Source organism: Manacus vitellinus, unplaced genomic scaffold (assembly GCF_001715985.3).
Source record: "Manacus vitellinus isolate BGI_N305 unplaced genomic scaffold, ASM171598v3 scaffold_0_pilon, whole genome shotgun sequence".
NCBI classification, from domain to species: Eukaryota; Metazoa; Chordata; class Aves; order Passeriformes; family Pipridae; genus Manacus; species Manacus vitellinus.
Genome location: NW_021938789.1, coordinates 43,646,814 through 43,666,822, shown reverse-complemented (window position 1 = coordinate 43,666,822; position 20,009 = coordinate 43,646,814). Strand labels below are relative to the sequence as shown.

The 20,009-nt window shown below is 41.8% G+C and overlaps 1 protein-coding gene across 3 annotated transcripts in view; it reads left to right on the top strand.

Annotated features, from left to right (window-relative positions):
• Nucleotides 1–20,009, top strand: part of TET2 (tet methylcytosine dioxygenase 2) — a 53,362-nt gene that overhangs the window by 17,169 nt on the left and 16,184 nt on the right. For 2 of the 3 annotated variants that reach the window (XM_018072576.2, XM_029960699.1), the window contains exons 1-2: nucleotides 12,399–15,828; nucleotides 17,881–17,971. In XM_018072576.2, coding sequence (XP_017928065.1) covers nucleotides 12,489–15,828; nucleotides 17,881–17,971 — 3,431 coding nt within the window. In that variant the 5' untranslated portion in view covers nucleotides 12,399–12,488. Of the gene's footprint in view, nucleotides 1–12,398; nucleotides 15,829–17,880; nucleotides 17,972–20,009 lie in introns of those variants that run through there. The other variant, XM_008933202.2, reaches the window with a different exon arrangement.

The following is a 20,009-nucleotide window of genomic DNA, read 5'->3' as shown; positions in this document are numbered from 1 at the left end:
TTTTAGCATAATCTCAGGATCGTTTCTCAAGCTCATTGGCAGCAGCACCGCTAGAGTTAAAATGTTTTGGTGTTCTGTTTTTGCTCTAACATCTTTTTGCTGATTTCCAAGTATCTTGTTTTACAATAGCCTCCTTCAGGCAATAGAGTCCAGAGCAAAACTTAATCTTCAGAGAACATAACAAAAGAAATCAGCCTTAGTTACCAAAAGATCATTAAGTAGTACCAGCTGTTTTCAAGACATTGAATTTTTTCAATGAAGCCAGAAAAAATGAAGCATAGACTAAGACTTTTGTGCTGCCTGGTTATATTGCAGTGTATGAGGAAACTTATGACAAGTCTGAAGACATCTCTGCCTCCACAGCTCTAGGAACAAGGGCTGGGGCAAGGAGCTCAGGCAGGGGGAGGTCGGGAGCTGCTGGGATTTCCATGAGTTTCCAGGATGGGACTGGGGCCCTGCAGGACGGTGCTGACACACGCCCTGTATCCACTGCATGCCCAGCCGGCCCCTTTATTTGAAGAGAGGAGCATGGTTTTGTTTGGATTGGTCAGTGAAAGGACTTAAAAGTGCTAGAGGGAGAAGGCAGGAAACAGGATGGGCTCAGAGGCATCAGCACCCTGAACACAAACTCCAAACAGCTTCCTGCCATAATTTCTGTGATGGACAAGACATACTGCAGAGTTGGTGCACAGCAGTATGGCAACACAGCCCTGTCTCTAGCATTCACCTCATTTGCTTTAGTCCTTCACATGCTTTTTTTAAAGGTTAACTGAAGGTACTCCAGCATAGTTTTTTCTGCTTATCTCATTTTTAGTTCTAATTTTACGTGCAACTAACTTTTCAGAACATTTGCATAATCATCAATACTTATCATAGACTTTTAAGACAATTTTGATTTGGGGAACTGAGGCATGCATCTGATTTTTTAAACGTCATTTCCATGCAAGCTTTTGTGAGCTAGATGAGGCTGTTAGGAAGGTTTGTTTGCTGGTGAATGTAATGAGCAGGTAAACTTTGCCATTCATCATTGTCCCCCACCTTTCCCACAGTAAAACTGTTAGCTCATTTTCTCATAATCAACCTGGCTGACCCTCAGTTGTTAACAAACCAAAACTAAAATGCCCTTATATGCATTTTGACAGTGGCATGCATGTTAGCTTAAATGACTGCATTAGACATACAGTATCCTGATAGCTGTGTCCTTGCTTCTCCCAACCCTGCCACTTTTTTTTAAAGAAAAAGCAGCTGTCCATTGCCCCCAGAGGCTGTGTAGAAGTAATACTACCAATCCCAGGCTGTGCTTTATTTTCTTCTGAGCAAAAACGGTTGCATATATCAGAGCTTAATGCCTATCAGCCTTGATTTGCCCCCAAAAGTGTTCTCTCCCTGGTGTGTTTTGGGGAAGGCAGGGGTGAAAGAGGGAGTGTAGGTTTGTGTTGGCAAGAAAAGCAGTGACTGCACTGTGCAATCACACTTCACCTACAATGACACGCATACGCTTACGGGAACTCAACCAGCACAACGCAAGGCATTCTTACCTACACCTGCATTCCTCAGCTTAAGACCACTGCTGGCTGAAGGACTAGCCTGGCAAACACTTTGCATAACCTTGCCAGCTAGGAGCAGTTCTAGAGGACCTGTGGGATCAGGTCCTCATTGCTAGAGGTGTGGATTTAAAGAACAAAAGGTCACCTCACCCTTTTGAGGAGAGTTCACCTGCTTAGGTCTTCTTAGGAAGACTGAAGGGAGGCATTTAAAAGGCTTCCATTAATTTTCATTATCTGTAGTAAAGAACTTTACTTAAGCTGAAAAAAAAAGTCTCAGCTACGATTTATGAGTTTCATTCAAAGTAGTCCCATATCTTAACATTTGTCTGTAGTTCCCAGCTTTCTAAATCCAGTTGAGTGTGTACTTTATAATGGCGAGCTTTTCATCCACAGTGCTTTTTTTGTGCACTAAGAGCATGACTGTGTTGTGGACAGACAATAATCAATTAGTGAAACAGTATCTCGTGACTGGGAATATGAAGTGGGCTTTGCGGGAACTGACAACAGCTCTTTTAGCTCACACGTTTCTGTATGTCTCTTAAATATCCCAGAATATCAAAGGTCTTTCATTAGAGCTTCAAACTCTCTCAAATCCATGCAGGCCACTGGATACCTCAGAAGACCATGAACTGATGTGAGCCGGCAGCAAATGGCACGTTGCCAGAATGAAGAACAACCGACTGTTTTCAAAGCTTTGAAAATATTTGAAAAGGAAGGACAGAGAGAGAAGTGTTGCAGTTCCCTTCAGGACTGCTCAAACACCGCTCTTCCAAGTGTCAGCTGTGGGAGTCTAAAAGTCTTAGTGAGAGTTAAAACACAATCTGCCAGTTCCTCCCGCTCCTTTTAGCTTGGCAGCAGTGAATTTTCTGCCTCTTCATGTTGCATCTCGCCACGAGGAAGAAAATTTAAACAGGAGAAACAATGTTGCTTTGAATTATTGGAAATTAAAGCAGGGATGCCTGCATGCTCTGAGATCCCAACTGTTTCTTGGCACAGGAATCCCAAGTTTCTATCCAGTCTTTTATTTTGGTTAAAGGGAGAAACTTCCATGTTAGAGCTGTGTTTTTAAGCAAATATCCCATTCAAAACATCTAGGCTTGTTACTGGTTTCCAGTTTCCCTGAAACACTGAAGGGAGATTCCATAGAAAGGAAAAAGCCTGTCTCCCTGTAATAAGCTTTTTTCTCTAGTAGTTCTCTTAAATGTTTTTTTGTCACAAAATACATAAAACTCTCCATACACTGCCCATTTATACTTAAATATTATGAAGTTTTAAATGGCTGTACATTAACCCCACATTCTTTGGAAGCGAGGATATAACAAGATAAAAAGGAACTTGGAAATGGCCTCAGTTGTGTGGAAGCATGAACTGGAGCCTATCACTTAGTTCTCAGAACAAGATTAATAGTGGCCTTCTAAAGAAAAACCTGAAAACTCTCTTGCATGTGATACAAAGCTAAAATTAGAAAGGGGGGGAATTTACTGTAGCCAAGATGATAACTACAGAAAATCTGTTTTTCAAGACAGTCTTAAGAAGCTAGGCTGAATAAATGCTGAATTGGTGGTGTGAATTGGGTGTCTTCTTGACTTAAAATTTGTTTGGGCCTGGGCCCTTTTATCTGAGATTAGCCAATGACCAAGTTCTTTCAAAGTTTCTATGCTGACTATTCAAAGTGAAAAGTTGTCCCACGTCTTCAACTTAAAACTGGAGGGGATGTCAACAGTACCCATGCCAAGCTCTCTTGTGTGCTTAGAACTGTGGCAAGGCAGTGCCAGCTCCCACGTTTCATTTCTCTCCCAGAGTTGTGCTTTTATCAAGGTTAGACCTCGACTGCTCTTAGGTTGTCAGCTGGCTCTGGTCATCAAAAGCACCTTGTCTTTCATCTCTTTAACATCTGGAGAGGCAACTGTAACTATTTTTTCAGATCTGGGTTTCAGCACAATAATCCATGCCATTGTTGAGTGTAGATTGCAATAACCCACATGAAGACTGCTCCTGAAGACCACACACGAATGCAGAAAGAAGCTGAATGGCAACCATAGCTCTAGGGAGCACCTTCTAATAGACCTCTAAAAATGCATTAGATTCTTATCTTCTGTGGTTCCTCAGCAGCAGTGGGAGTCAGAAGATATGTTTGTGCTAGTAGCTCACAGGCCTCAGCATATGGAAGTCAGGTTTTAAGGAAACAACCTCCTCTATAATGCTCTGTTAGAAGTAACAAGCCTGTTCTTTTGATTTCAGTGATTTACACAGTGAAGGAATAAAACTGATCTTAGTTACTGGGGGGAAAGCCAAGGTAATTCATACAGGTATTTGGAAGATTATATAGGCACATATTATAGTTGCTTGTATATCAAACATCTGAATTTGGAGAAAATCTAGCAGACTGTGGCATGTGCATAATGCCTCCAAAGAACAGACTGTGGATTTGCTTTGTGACCTCTGTGCATCTGGTCAGGGAACAAATGGTATGGATATAGATCCACCCAGGGAGGAGATCGGATGTCACGAACCGGGTTGTTTATTCTGTCTAAGAGGGGAGCATTAATGACAGTCTTCAGTTACATAGGGAGAAAGAAGCTGTAGCACAGAAGGAAAAAAACCTGTTCCACATGTCTGTGGCAGATGGGATGAGCCGGTCTAAGCTTATGTTTTAAATGGTAGAAGCTTTCTAATAAGTAAGATTAATAAAGTACTGCATGTAACTGTGTGTTATTATGCAACCCTCATCATTAGAGAGTTTTAAAAACAGGTTGGAGTGGACTGGTACGTGTCTGGCTAGTGTTACCCTGAAGCCAAGGAACAGGGCACCAACAAACCTATTTTTTCCATGTGTTTATGAGCAGTTGGTCTTGTTTGTAAGTCATGAAAGGCACAAATTGGAAGGAATAAAACTAAATCACAAGTGGGCATGAAAACACATTTTTAAATCAAATCATGCAAAAATTAAAACAGCACAAGATCTTTCGAAAGCAGGTTCCCTTGTTTTGGCTCAACTTCTCCACCTTCACTGTCTGGAAGCAAATCCCCAGAAGGACATGCAGTGGCATGCAGCATTTCGCATGTGGACACGAGGTATCTCGTGGCTCACCGCCCCTGGCAGGGATCCCCAGCACCTACCCTTGGGGCACGTAGGCATGCACAGTGTACAGTGTGTAGTGTGGGAGCTGCCTCTGTGCTACCTCTCATTTCCCAAAGCATAGTTGCTGAAAATTGAGTTCACCACAGGATCCCAGCCTAGGTGTGGCAGAAGCATGAGAAAAACAGAGGAGGAATGTGTAGAGGGGTGTAAAGGCTACTACCATAGTGAAACCAGTGAAGGGGCTGAAAGCTATGCTTTATCATCTGGATGTGCAGGAGCACCAGTGAGAGTAATCCTTGGAGTCATCAACCCTTCTCTTTGCATTCTCCTCCCTCTCCTCTCAGTACGACCTTCAACTTTTGGAGAAGAAATTTAAGAAAACTGCATTTCATCAAAAATTCTGTTTTCAACAGAACTGAGAGACCTACAGGATTTGAAGTTCAAAGGATAATGGAAAACAGAGCTGTGTAAACAGGTCTTCTGAGGACACTGCAGCCCACAACATTTTACTCCCTTCTATCAGTTCTTCCACTCATATGCCAAACAGGACCGTTTTTGTTCCTGTTTTCTAATGTTACTGTCCCAACACGATGAAACCCTGAAATCTTCAGCTTGACAGTGGTTTTTCCTTTTCCTTCCAGTGGCTTTTCACTCTGCCAAAAGCTGTGATGAAATCATCATGGATAACTGACCTTTGACTGGTGTTAGGAAGTCATCAACCCAAGAAATCTATGCTGTATCCAGGTCTGAAGCCAGATGGACAAAGATCACAGAAACTGGAAGATAATGATGACACTGACCTCTTGGTGACCTCCCCTAAACAGCAGGTTGATAACATCAAGTGTGTCTTGAAGGACGGTTCAGCCACCAACGCTTGTTTATCCTGGCGTGCTCACCAGAGGCTCATGGACTGCGGAGCTCGGCCGGGATAGCGAGAGCCGTCAGCTATTGCTGTCGGGGAGCTGATGTTAATCAGCGGCCAGTATCAGCATTACCATTTGACACATGGGGTAGCCGAGTACCGAGAGGAAAATCATCCCTCAAATTACAGCATTTCTCCAGAAATCAAAAACAGGTCTAAGCACCAGTCGTACACTGACAACACTGCCCAGCCTTTCCAGAACACACCTAACCTAGCACAGTAACTGACTGAGATGAAGGAAAAAAAGAGACTTGGTTCTGTTTTCCAGCCCCAGTATGTTTGCTGATGTTGAATTCATTGGCACTGGGGAATTACCCAAATGATACCCTTTGTGGGTCGCAATTTGAAACAGTCTTGATGGTCCAAATGTCACAGGCATATGAGAGAAGTTTCTCATTATACCCAAGCATAGAAGGATCTCACTCAGCACACATTTATTTGAGCCCCCCTGGGATTTACGGCTGTAACTCTCATTCCCACAGCCTTCATATTACAATCATCAGATACAAAGACTCTCAAACCAGCAAAGACAAAAGGGTGTTTTAGTTCAGCTTCCCTGAACATTTATTAAAGATGTCTAATAGTCAAGGTGGTGCTCAAGAAATTGAGCAATACTGGTCTTAGAGTATGCTGGCATACCAGCACCCAAGATAATGTCACAGAGGTTAACTGGGGGAGCAAATCCATCTGAATCCACCACATTTCTAACCTAAACTACTGAAAACAGCTTACAACTGGCAAGAACAAGCATAGGTGCCAACCTCATCTTGAATGATCTGCTTATTACAGCGAGAGGGTGCTTTTGTCTCTTAAATCCAACCTGGTTCTAAAGTTTCACCTTTTGGGAAACATTTCTGATTTAGTCATACTATGGTGGCATTACAAGCAACTACTTGAAGAGTTGTGTTCTTCTGTTGGAAGTGCTAGATTTTACAGTTAGGTGCAAAGTTTGTATAGGGTATAAATCACAAAAAATAGGAGTTGGAGAGCTGTGTGATGTATCATTATTATTTCTATTTACTGCATTTTATATTCCTGAATTAATTTCCTTTGCATAATTGTTTTTTCACCCGTATTGTAGAGGCATTTAATTTTTACTTCTCTTGATTTTATGCTATTGTTAGAATAGTGCCATTTTCCACATCTGAGTAGATATTATGCAGTATCCAGTCTTGTTGATGGTTATATAATGTAGCAAAGGGAAATCACTGTGCAGAGCAGTTTATCTTTACTATGATGCCCCCTGTATTAAGGTCAAAAATCTAACTGATTCAAGTGCTTTTGCAGTTAGACCGTTGTATCACTGAAATGCAAGAACTGATGTCAGTAAATTGAGGGGGGGGTTAGCACTAGTTGATTTTAAAAATGCATGAATTATGAAGCTTCTGGCTTGGATAAGATTTAATGAATTATTAATCCTCATATGTCACAAATCCCGTGCTCTTCATTCCCTTATGTCTGCTTATATCTATATTTGCTAGTCACCATTTTCCCCTGTAAATTAAGGTTAAATTAGCCATAAATTAGATAACAAATTTTATCCATCCCACATTTTCTTTTGTTTGACACAGATTATCATAGATCTAAATGCCAGAGAAGACAATTATATTCATGTAATATGACCTTCTGCAGAATACAGTCACAGTTTCCTTCAGGAATTTCTAGATTAACCCTTTAACTGCTCTTTGGAGCTACAATAAGAAGTTTAGATATTTTAAATATTTCAGATATTTAGATATTTTTGAAAGAAATATAGCCTTAGCTAAAAATCTTCAAGGGACAGGCAAGGCATGGCATCCTTATGCAAGTTTTTTCCAAAGTATTGCTAATGTCCTGAATAAATAAACTGTCCAAATGAAGAAACAGCTGAATGTAGTGCAAAAAGACTCTATTGTAAGCCACATAGCCCAGCTAACAACAGAGTGTCCTTGTCCTTCTGGGGCCTCCTTTACATCTGCCTTGAAGTTTCACTGTGTTTTCCTAAGCCACCACACTTGCAGCAGGGCAGCAGTGATGCTGGTAAGGAGCAGAGCAAATCCTTAGGACATGTTATGGGGTTTAGAGCCTCAATTCACCTTGGGTATGAATGCAATGTCTCTTGAATCTGTCCTGCTCTTGCCTCTGCCCTAAAGTTTCCATGTGGAAGCTTGTATTGTTTTTCAGTATATAAACTTGGAGTACCTTAAGTGCAAAACATACAGGAAATCCTTAAACTATATCCCAGTTTTCAACTTTTTATCCCAGCAATAAGGGGAATGTCTCATTAATAAGGAGGTTTGATGTGTTATGTCACCCATCAGCCATCTGAGTAACCTGCTCATCTTTTCTCCTCTAGGGACACTGGCAGCTGCTTACAGGTGTTAACCCGGGGCACAGCTGCAGCAGCTGGTGCTTAGATAGGCCAGAGAAAAATTACATCCCACAATAACCACGTGGCCACAAATCATTGTGCTGAGCATCATTATAACTTCTTACACATGTTGTTCCAATTTTAAATTAGAGAAAACTTTGCAACAGAGTTAATCAGAAACTATTTCACATGTGTGCAAGTCCAGAAGATTTAAGGGTTAAAAGCAGATATTGAGCTTTCTGATAATATCATGTATGAGTGTCCTTACTTAGGAATAACCACTCGTGCCTTTTCTCAAATTTTCATTGATTAATTAAATAGGAAAAGAAAACCCCTTAACTCCACGTGTTGGAAGTTTAGGATTTAGAACTCTTTGCCAGAGGCATAAGCTTCAGAGGAGAGATGCAACTGCACAAGAGCACATAACAATACATAGCAAATCAAGCCACAAGTGAACCCAGCTATTCTACACAGATGATAGGAGCAGGAGAGTGTAAGCAGAAAGTACGACTTGCCAAACTGGAGTCTGGCAAGACATAAAGGTAAATTCACCTCTTGTCTAGAAAGTGCTACAGAGGTTTCTTGTCTGGAAGCAGTTTAGACCTCTGTGCCATCCGGCAGTGGCAGAAGGGTGCCAGCAGGATAGAGGCTGTGGCAGCACTCCAGGAACAACCCAGTGAGCCATCAACAAGCTTCCAGGTGTCTGACTATTGCTTTCCTGAGTCTCATCCTGATAATCAGTTGAGCTCAAGTCAGCTGAAGCCATGATCTGAGGAGGTATATTTCTACTGGGAAGAAAAACCTCTGAGGAGATAAATGTCTATCTGACATCCCACCTTTTGATCATTTCAGGGCCACAAGTGCTCTACCACAGCGTCCCCCCACCTACTTTTTCTCCTGGGAATCTTGCCTAGTTTTGCAGAAGACTGTACTCCCCTGCAGTGGGTCTGTTTGTCCATTCATTCATCTGAGCTGCTTTGCATTCACAAACTCCCCACATACGGGTGCTGTAGAAAATAAGGTATGAACCTCTAGAACTGGCTAAAAGTAAAGGATTTTCCATGAAAGAAAATGACGACTTAGAGTACGTTTGTTGCTGCAGAAATGTATGGTGCTCTCTTAACAACAAGTTCCACAGTATTGTACTGGTAAGAGGTGGTAAAAATATGCCAAACTTGCCCATAAAACAAACAATGAAGAAATCTCAAACTCTTGCTCAGTACCTGATTTCCAGTTTGTGCCCCATATGTGGCAAGAAATAAATGTACATACATCAATTGCATCTGAAAAAATCAGTGGTAGTCTGAATTATAACTTGAATGCATATTGGTGGGATGAGATGCTGATCCATTTGCACAGTAATGTGCTATATTTAAGTCACGCATCGTGGCATCTTCAAAGAGGCCAGTCATAATTATGATGGATTAGACTGCAGAGTCAGTCCTAGATGCAGTAATTGTTTCACAGATGCTGCTGATGTGACTTGAATTTCTAATGGATTATAGCTGAGGAAAAATATGTGGAGCTTCCAAATGGTCTGGATAAAATACGGTTATGGGAAAGAGAAAAAAGACTAACTGCTACATTTAGGGAAAGGTGGATTTACTTTGAGAGGCAGAGAGTTCACCCCACAATAATTATCAGGAAGACTACAAAGACTTAAGGAGCAGCCAGGTCTACTTAGTAGTAAGCTGTAAGAATATCTTCGTGGTGTCCCCGTTAAAACCAGTAATAAAGGTATCATTGCCATTTATCTTTTTCCAGTTCTATATTACAAATTATCGCTGTGATTTGTAGCTGCTTGGGGAAGATTTGTACTCAGGTGTCACATAAGGATAGTGATACTTGAGTGTAGAGAGAGAGACAAAGAAGTGTAATGCAAAGTCACCATAATCCTAGATGCATTTTTTGAAATGCAAATCTGGCACTTTAATGGAAGAATGGACCTCGTATTTTAAACAGATTATTCCCATGGTGTTAGCAATACCTAATGCCAGTGCCTTTTACAGGAGATGGTCAGAATTTAGGGGAACTGGTTGACTAATACCATGAAGTCTTTGAGAATACTGTGAATAATAGTCCATGTCACACACTGAAGATAACCTTCATGCTGTTTTGAGGACAGCATGAACCTAAGACTCTTTTCTGGACCACAGATGTGCTCCTTTGAGAGATTTACAAGCTAAGTTTAGAGAAGTTGGGGAGCCCCCACTTCTAAACAAAAAGGTATTTTTACCTATCAGTAAGGAACTGAAAAGAAAGATTGCCTGGGAATTATCAGAAGGAATTTAGTTGCAACCCACAGGATACACCAGAACACAAGCAGCAAGGCAGACTTTGAGGGCCAGAGAAAGTTTGTCATGGCTCACTCGCACAGACTAAAACTTTTTAAAAGGGACTAAATCTTGTAGAAGCAGCTTGACAGCACAGTGATGCCCTTTATTTCATTTCATAGTTGCAAAATACAGCAGCCCACACACTCGTGTCTGAGTTGCAGTTCACCTGCAATTTTTAGGTATGAAAGGTGTGAAGGCAAAGAATGGCTTCCAAATTAGGCTGACATTTTATTTTTGAGATACTCTGGGAGCATCATTCTGCTGCCTGGCCTAGAATGACACATCAGAGGAATCCTTTTCACACTGCTTTCTGCTAAACAGGAAACATCATCTCCCTGGGAAAACTCCAGAGGCTCATGTCTTGTGGTACTATAAAGCCAGGATGGGAAATATACTGAAATATATCTAGAAGGGAAGAAGCCTTCCTTACTTTGTCAAAAAAATAGGCCAGGTTGACAAACATTCTTTTCCATCTCCCTGTTCTTAGCTTTCCCTGCAAAAACTCTATTTTAGAGTACTTTTACTTGCAGAGAGAACTTCTCTATTTCTGTCTTACAAAACATAAACTGAGTAAAGGAAGAAAACAAAAAAGAACTTCAGGAGGTCAAAAGTAAATCTAAAAGCAAGTTTGGGATATGGAGGAAGGGAATGCAGGTCATTGTATAGGTGCTTGCCAGTCAAAATGTACATTTGAATTATCCTGCTACTGAAATCAGAGCTGCAAGCAGAGGGGAGTCTGCTGGATGAAATAAATTTCATTAATTAGTATTACTTTTAAAAGCATTTTTAAATCATATTACTCAACTGACTAAAGCAATATTGCACTGAAAATGGTATAAATTACATTTAAATAACATTTAAAATTACATGTTAATAACATAAAAATATTAATGTAGGATAAATACATAAGCAGAGCAACCATGATGGGAGAATTTTTTCAGTTTAGTAGCCCTTCCTATGTAGTGGCAATACCAGCCACATGTAGTGTTTCTCCTGACTTGACAGTCCAACCAGGGATGTGGTAATGGAGGACCCTTCAGATTCCCCTTTATGCAAACTAAAAATAAAAGCTTCAGAACAAAGCCATTTACATGTCCAAATTTTTTCTGTGCAACCTCACATCTGTAAGACCCACTGTTAGTCTGTCTTCTGTCATTTGTGACTGATTGAGAGTCATAAAGCCAACAATGAATAAATTACAAGCAGAGTCAAACAAGGGCTTTATCTGTGTTAACTGAGACTTTGAATCCTGGGAAGATCCATGTGAACAGGATTAGCTTGTCATTATATGGAATTTGTTGACTGCACATTGTCAGTACTTCTATCCAGCTAAAACCTTCACTTTGTAAATAAAATATAAAGAGTATATGAGAAAATGGGTTTTCCCATCCAAACAAAGAAGAAAGAAATGCTAGCTTCACAGCTGTTCAAAACCCAAATGCATAGTTTAAGCCATGCGTGATGTCTATATGTAAATGTTAAAGGATATTAATGCCTGAAAAAATACCACTTCCACCAAACCTTTCAGAAATCACTCAGCTTGTTTCTGCCGACACTACCAAGGTGTTGATGAACTGTAAGAGTTCCTATGGACAGCAGTCAAGCATGGCTTTTTCTAATGTGTACTGTGCCACTTACATGCTCTTTAGGAATGCCAGTTTTAAAAGACCCTGTCAGACAGCTGAGGACATTAAAAAAGGGACATTTTCGCCTCTAACTGACAAACTTGGTGGCAATAATCCTTCAAGTTAGACAAAAGAGGTTTGGCACACTTAATCAAATGAAGGGATTAGCACCAAGTCTGGGAACCATGGTTTCAGCATGACTTTCTGCCTTACCAAGGGCAAAATGTGATGACAGATGAGTCTGTGCAAATCATTCAAAAGCAGAGAATATTTTTTGCACCATTATGAGATATTTTTTCTGGTAAAATGTCTGCTTGTGTGTTAAATGGGGGTAAGGAAGCCTCTCTGTATTTTCACTCTTCATCTTCAAGAATAAGCCTTTAAGAAAAAGGGAGACATGGGCTGCAAAATGCAATAGGACAGTGAAACACTATTACAGGTGAGCCTGCAAGCTCACGTTGTGTATGGGAGCTGGTCGGGGCATCGGGTGCTTGAATGCTGCAGGAATTGTTGGTAACTGGCTGTCCATCCGTGGAAACTAAAATTGACTTGGATTCTCTCCCGTTTCTTTTCTCCCTCAGATACATTTGGAGGGTAGCCTTGTGGATGGCCCCGGAGCAGGCCAGATGGAACAGGACAGAACCAACCATGTTGACGGCAATAGATTGAGTCCGTTTCTAATACCGCAGCCTTCTCACGTGTGCCAGCCAGAGCCTTCTGCGGTGAAGCTACAGAATGGAAGTCCAGCAGCAGAGAGGCCTGGAGTTGAAGTAAACGGAGACCACAAGCCGCTATCCATTAAAAGCAACCACGGAGTGCCCCACCCGAAGGGAAGTCCAAACAACCGCATGAGCCCCGACCTTTTACAAGACAAGAAAGTATATTCCAAATATATGCAAAATGGTGGGATAAAACGCACTTTTAGTGAGCCCTCTCTGTGTGGACTTCATGAGAGCAAAAAAGTGAAACAAGACAAAGAGGTAAACGGAGAAAAAGCTGAGCCAGAGGATAACAGTGAAAAACCAAGCGTCTCCAATTCTTACAGTGAGAAGAAACCTGAGAGTTTTACAAGACAAGAAAATGAAGCTTCAGATTTGATACCGTCTACAAGATACAACAGTGGTGGTTCAGAAAACTCTCATGACCTCCTGATTCAGGATGAGCAGGAGCAGGAAAACATTCATTGCCACAACAGGGACATTGTCTTACTACTTAAGAACAAGGCAGTGCCAATGCCTAATGGTGCTACAGTTTCTGCCTCTTCCATGGAAAGCATGCATGGTGAACTCCTGGAGAAAACACTGTCTCAATATTATCCAGAACATGTTTCCATAGCAATGCAGAAGAACACATCTCATATCAATGCCATTACCAGTCAGGCTACTAATGAGTTGTCCTATCAGACAACACATTCATCCCATACCTCAGGGCAGATCACTTCCCCACAGACCTCAAACTCTGAGCTGCCTCAAGTGCCAGCTGTAGTGGTTACTGAGGTCTACGACACAGAAGACTCCAGTAAACCACCTGTATTGCCAGGAAGCTGTTTGCTTCAGAAAGCAGAAGTACAGCTACAGCAACAGATTCCAGGCTATGATCCACACCAGTTACCTGTAGGAAGCAGTAACGTTCATGGAAGCATAGGGCAGGTTCCCAAACAAGACCTCTCTTTAAGTTCCAGCAGTAACCTGCAAGCTCAGAGCACTGCTCTGGAAAGGTACTCTGAGCAAGCAGAAAATAATGGTGCTTTCTTTACACAGAACTCAACGTTTCACAAAGATTCCTCCACTCCTCCTGCTCCAGAAATGAACAGTGCACTGTCTGCCATGGTGCAAGAAGGACACCATTCCTATGACAGCAGATGTGAAACTCTTCCTGGGAAGATAAAGAATGAAGGACAACAGGAGGGACCAATGTCAGAAAGTCCCAGCCTCAGCCAACAACAACTTCACCCTCAGCAGAGACTTCTGCAGCAGGCGCAAACGTCACAACAAGGTGTCAGTGAAAGCAACCCACAAGCTGCTGTGGCCTCCTCAGTTCAGCAGTGCCCTGAAGAAGTGACGCTGGCGTCAGAACCTCCCCTCCAAAACCTGCACGCGCGCGGAAGTGAGGGTGAGTTGCAACAACACTATCAGCATTTCCCAGGACAGAGAGAACCTGAGACTCCTCCTGACAAAGAAAAGGACCAAGTGAAAGAGCCTGTCCAACAGGCTCAACATTATTCAAAACCAGCCTGGATAGAACTGGTTTCCACGCAGTTCCGCCAGAGAGAGCCTCCCCAAAAGCCCAGCGAAGCATTACTGCGATCAATTCTTCAGTGCCAGCCAAACACAGCCCAAACAGTCTACACAAAACAGTATGCTGGAAGTCCTGATTCTTTAAAGGGGCCTTCAGGACAGCCCCGGAGCCAGAAGATAATGCAACAGGAACAACTTCCTTCGCTGTACAAAAGTGAGAGCTCCCAGCTGCAGCCGCATCCCCCAGCTGACCAGCAGCTGCCGTTCCAGAAACACTCACCACAGCCACAGCTCACAAAGGTGGATTCCCTACTCAAGTCCCAAGTGCAGCAACACCCTCCGCAGCAGCTCCATTTCCAGGAAAGACCAGAAAAACAAGCTGAACAGCCTTTAGGAGCCCCCTTGAAACAGCAGCACTTGAATCCCCAGCCAGGGGAAAATGGGCAGTTCTTGCATTCACACATTTTGCAACAGATGCTTCAAAAACAGACACACCGGGTGCAATTGCCATGCAGTCCACAGGTAACCTCAAACCATCAGCAGTCTCTGCAAATGAAAAACAAAGACCTGCCCCGAACTGCATCCCACTCCCAAACCAATGCTGAGCAGCTTCTAGACAGGACATCCTTCAATCAGCTTAAAGTAGAGGAATGTTTCCAAGCTGGGAATAAGTACACGAAATCAAATGCATTCCCACTGCCTCACCCTCAGCTAGGCCTAGAGCAGGCACGTACCATGAACAACAAAGCTCCCCTGTACACTCAGAAGGCAAAGGCTAGTCTCCAGCACCCATGCCCAAACAACATGCACTTGGTCTCTGAGAAGAAAGGAAGCGCCGCCAATACAGAACGCTTTGGAGCCAACAAAACGCAGGACTTGCAACATGTTCAGTATTTTTCAAATGACTTGACCACGAAGCAAGATGTGAATCACTGTTTTCAAGAACAAGAGCAACGGACACAACAAGCCTCAGTTTTACAGCTACCGCCACTCCAGCCATCACAATGCTATGGTGCTAGTCTGAACCAAGACCTCCCGAGCAAACAAGCTCCACAGATTCCTCAGCAGTACTTACCACACAGCCAAACTGCCCCACACTCCCAAGATCAGAGAGGCTGTCATTTGCAGTCCCAGACTCCTAAGGATTTTCAAAAGCATGCTGCTCTAAGGTGGCACCTGTTGCAAAAACAGGAGCAGCAAGCATACCAGCAGCCCAAAACTGAGATTGGTCCCAGTGCAGCACGCAAGCCTATCAAAACTGAGGCTGGCACAAAGTCTAATGTCTGCATGCGCCCATCAGCTGGACAGCTGGAAAACAAAATGTGGAAAAAAACAATTAAACAAGAGAATCAGCACTTTGGCTGCGAGAACATGCAACAAAAGAGCATCATTGAGACAATGGAACAGCAGCTAAAACAGATACAGGTCAAATCACTGTTTGATCATAAGACTTTTACTCTCAAATCACCCAAACAAGTGAAGGTTGAAACAGCAGGCCCTATTACCATTCTGTCAAGAAATACCAGTGCTGCAGATTTTGACACTCAGACTCCAATCTTAGATCAGCAAGCAAACTTGTCTGCTGAGAAAACCCCGACCAAAAGAACAGCTGGAACTGTTCTCAATAATTTTTTAGACTCACCTTCCAAGTTATTGGATACTCCTGTAAAAAATTTATTGGACACACCTGCCAAAACCCAGTATGATTTCCCATCTTGCAGCTGTGTTGGTAAGTGCTGAGATGTACTAAAAACATACTAGTTCACAGGAAGGAAATGAACCTTCAAGTTGGGATCATGGGGTTAGTTGGATGTTTTTGTTGCAAGATTTTTTTGGGTGGGTTTTTTTTAGAACAGTAATTAGGGAAGACTTACAAAACTAGAATTTTATACACTTATGCCTACTCCACTTACCAACCTGGGCCCTTTCTCGTGTCATAAAGCAAATACCTATTTGATTTTTCAGTCAGAATGCTTATGGCCTCACATCCATTCTCCTTGAGCAGTAGACACATAATAACAACATACTGATAAAAAGTAGGTCATAACTTTATAACCTAATTTATTTGTCAAGGTTAGAGATAGCATTTATAAACATATCCTGGATCCAAAACTTGAGATCCTTATGCCATTTTTTGCTCTAATAGTGAAATTGCTGAAGTTTCCCTCAGCAAAGCCTAAGCAAAAAAACAGATGTCAGATTATTCCTCACTTGTTGCAAGAGTTTATCCTCCCTTTCATGCACTTGTCTCCTGTAAGGCTAAAGAGATCAGCAGTTCTTAGAGAAGCTACACAAGCAGCACCAAAGAAAGCAGTGAGGGGGACCCTCAGTGTTTCTTCATAGGCATACCCAGTCTCAAAAAGCTGGAAAAATAAACCAGAGGGAAGCAAAGTAGAGTGATAGGCATGGCCCCATAGCCTGAGCTTCCATACAGTACCGACACTGCACACAGCCAGGTCTAACAGGCACTTTCAGACTCCAGTGGATAAAACTATTCAGGCTGAGACAAAAGGTTCAGCAACAAAAAGGGGCGGGGGGGGGAAAGGAAATAAAAATCCTTGTTATAGTTTCAGTTACTTGGATTTTGTACCAACTATAAAAGAGGAAAGTTGAATCAATGTTCCTCCAGAATTGCAAAATGGACCTTGCTTGGGGCTGTGTCTCAGAGATGATGCATGGGAACAAAAATAGGAGATAGTGTATTTCCAAAGCTACCAGGAAGAAAACTGGAAGCCAGTTCCTTGCTGTTCCTTGTTGTTTTATAAGAAACAACCTCTAAAATTTAGGTTTTTTGAAAACACAGTTGTTTGTTGGTTGGTTTTTTTTATATAATTTCTCCCATATAGTTGGCACAAGTTTTCTGGGAATCATTTCCATTGCTCTTTCCTATCAATACTTGCCCTTAGGAAGATTAAATTAAGCCATCCCTCCATTGACATGTTCAAGTTTATAGCATGCCTTTGTCATGCTTCCCGAGGCTGCATATCAAGAGCAGCACCACCTCGTCCAGCTCTTGGAGTTAGCACGGCAGAAAACATAAAGGCAACGTTCAGACATCAGGCAGCACAGCTCCAGCATCTCCTGATCCCAAGCAGAGCCTGGCCATTTCTTTCTCACTGCTGGAGCCTGCCTCCTGGTATCAAACCAAACATGTAGCATGTATTGTGACTGATGGCATGGTCCTACCTACACACAGAAAACTGAGGCCACATTCTTAGCATACAAGCATTTTGACCAAGCCTTGTGCAGGATTTCTTTCAGCAAACTTTGTTTTTTTCATTTCACAGTCTTTCTGTGGGTGGCAGGAATTCACTATGTAACCTTACTGGCCACTTTCTCAAGCTGTAGGTTCCTACACTGTAACATGTCTGCTGAAAAACAAGTACTGTACAGCTCAGTAACGTCAATATTTACCATTGGTATCCCATTTATCCTCCTTTTTAGATACTGGGAGAGGAGGAAGTGGGAGAAGGAGAAACAATTGTTTGTTGATAACAGGAAAACGCCTTTTGAATTTCAGTGTAGAGCTTGAGACATGAAATGACTGTTTGTGCTGGCACAGGGCACACAGTCCCTATCACAGCTATTTGCACGATTAGCCATGTGCTTTGCATGTCTTGTACAAATTGCATGGGCATACTTTAGACCTTAGTGTTTGAAAACTTTGACCCCAGACCCATACAGCAGTATTCCAACAAGCTAGGTGTAAGCTTTGCAATGTGACATTTTACATTAAAGAATTAAGCTTCAAAGTAATAACCCTTTATTTTGTTTTAAACAGAGCAAATTATTGAAAAAGATGAAGGTCCTTTCTATACCCATCTAGGAGCCGGTCCTAATGTGGCAGCTATTAGAGAAATCATGGAAGAAAGGTAATTAGTGCAAAGGCACAGAGCAGATTAACATTTATCCTTTTGTGGATGTCAGAATTTTTCCAGCTTTTGCACATAAAGAAATAAACAACTGCAAATCAAGTAATTACTTGTAGGCTTAGCTACTCCAGTGTTGCCAACATGACGCACTGTGCTATTCACCAGAGAGTCACAATATTTGACAGGGCTAATAGTCTGCTGGCTGGCACAGCCTGCACACTTTGAGACAGACGCCAGCAAAGCCAAGCTGGAACAAGTATTCACCAGTCTGCCAAGCAGGACGGTTGGCAATGGCTGCAAAAGCAGGCACGGAGCTGGTGGTTCCCTCTGGGCAGGAGAATGCCAGAATGTAGAAGGAGGATGAAGAGCAGAACACCAAACTTCAACATTAGTTCCCCCTCACTGAATTACTAAATATATAGTACATCCCTAAAGGCTAAATCTGACTTGGTCACGTCCAGAGGAGTGCCACAAAATTGTTGGATAGGATTTCAGCCCAAGAATCGATAAGCGGTTTTGTGAAAAACATCCCCTTCCTTGTAGTATTGCACAAACCCAGTCTTATCTTGATTAAGGACAATCCCTGTTATCATGTTTCATCCCATGATGTATTTATTACATCAATGCCAACCAAATCAGGAATTTTTAAAGGCACAGAATAGATACATGATCTGTGCTATTTAAAAACACGCATAAGTGCAAAAACCATCCCCCTTTCTAAGGTATTTAAATTAAAAGCTTTCAGAAAAGTGACTTCTGCCCTGTGAATTCTGCATTACTTGTAGCTTTTGGTGGGCACACAGTAATGACCAGATTTTTAGAGGTATCTGGGAACTCAGTTCCCCCCTGAACAAAGAAGCAAACAAAAAACTTCAGTAAGTCAGAGACAGATGGGAAGCTGTACCTTAAAAATTTGGACTCCAGAACTGCAATGAAGCTGCAGCTAATTGCAGAACCAAAAGCAAGTGGGCATTATTGCATTGCTGTGTCTGAGCTAAGGAGCACCATTTCTTAGCAAAGTCTGTTGGCTTGGCTCATCACTGTACAACCATGGGCCACTTGGAGCCTATTAAACCCTTCAGATTAAGTTCTAAGGTCCTTTCTCTTTCTTAGTACTTCCTTCCCTGTGACTCCTGGGCAGGGCTTGCCCCAATAATTGTTTTTAGCTTTGAGAGCAGCTCAGATGCATGTAAGCTACATAAATCAGCTTCTTTCTGTGAAAGGAGGGTGAACACCGACTCTCTGGAGAAGCTCTTTACAATTTGTTATCTCCAGAGCTCCCACTGACTGGTTCATTCTTTAGTATTTACAAATAATAAATAAGAGGAAAGTCATTCCTGTCATAACATCAATTATTAGAGATTAAACTCTTTCATTTTTTTTACTTTGGAATGTAATTTTTCATCCTTAATATTGACTTCACTTTTTTCTTTTTTTTTTCCATTTCATTTCATGTTGGCAGAAGGAAATCCTGAGAGATTGTAGATAGCATGCATCTTCTCAGCCAGGTTCAGGAGAGTATAGCGGCTGCCACTTGAACAATGGCTAATTTTCAACTGTTCACATGGTATGAACTGTGTAATTCCCTGACTGAAGAGCTCCAGAACTCTTCAACAGTTAATTTTGTATCCCTAAGTAAAAAAAAAAAAAAAAAGCCTTCACTATAAAGATATGTGTGCAGTTGGTGACACTAATCACAACTGAAGTACTTCTCACCTGGCTTCCCTTGAATATGGATTGACTTCTAAGGTATCAGCATTGCTAAACAAACCAGGATTTGGATTTAGACTTATAATTAATATTTTAGTTATACCAGAACTAATTTCTTGCAGAATCCACAGTGAATACATACATTTTACCTCTTCCTTCTCCCAGTTCCTACTTCATGCTCAGTGAGTTTTGCTCCAGTTTTAAAGCCAGTCAGCTTTTGCCTGAAAGCAAGCATGACAAACATCAGACACAAATTCCTTTGTGACAGCTGAAAATATTTGAGACAAAGTCCATTTCATTTCTAGTGTGTAATGTACAACATGTTTCT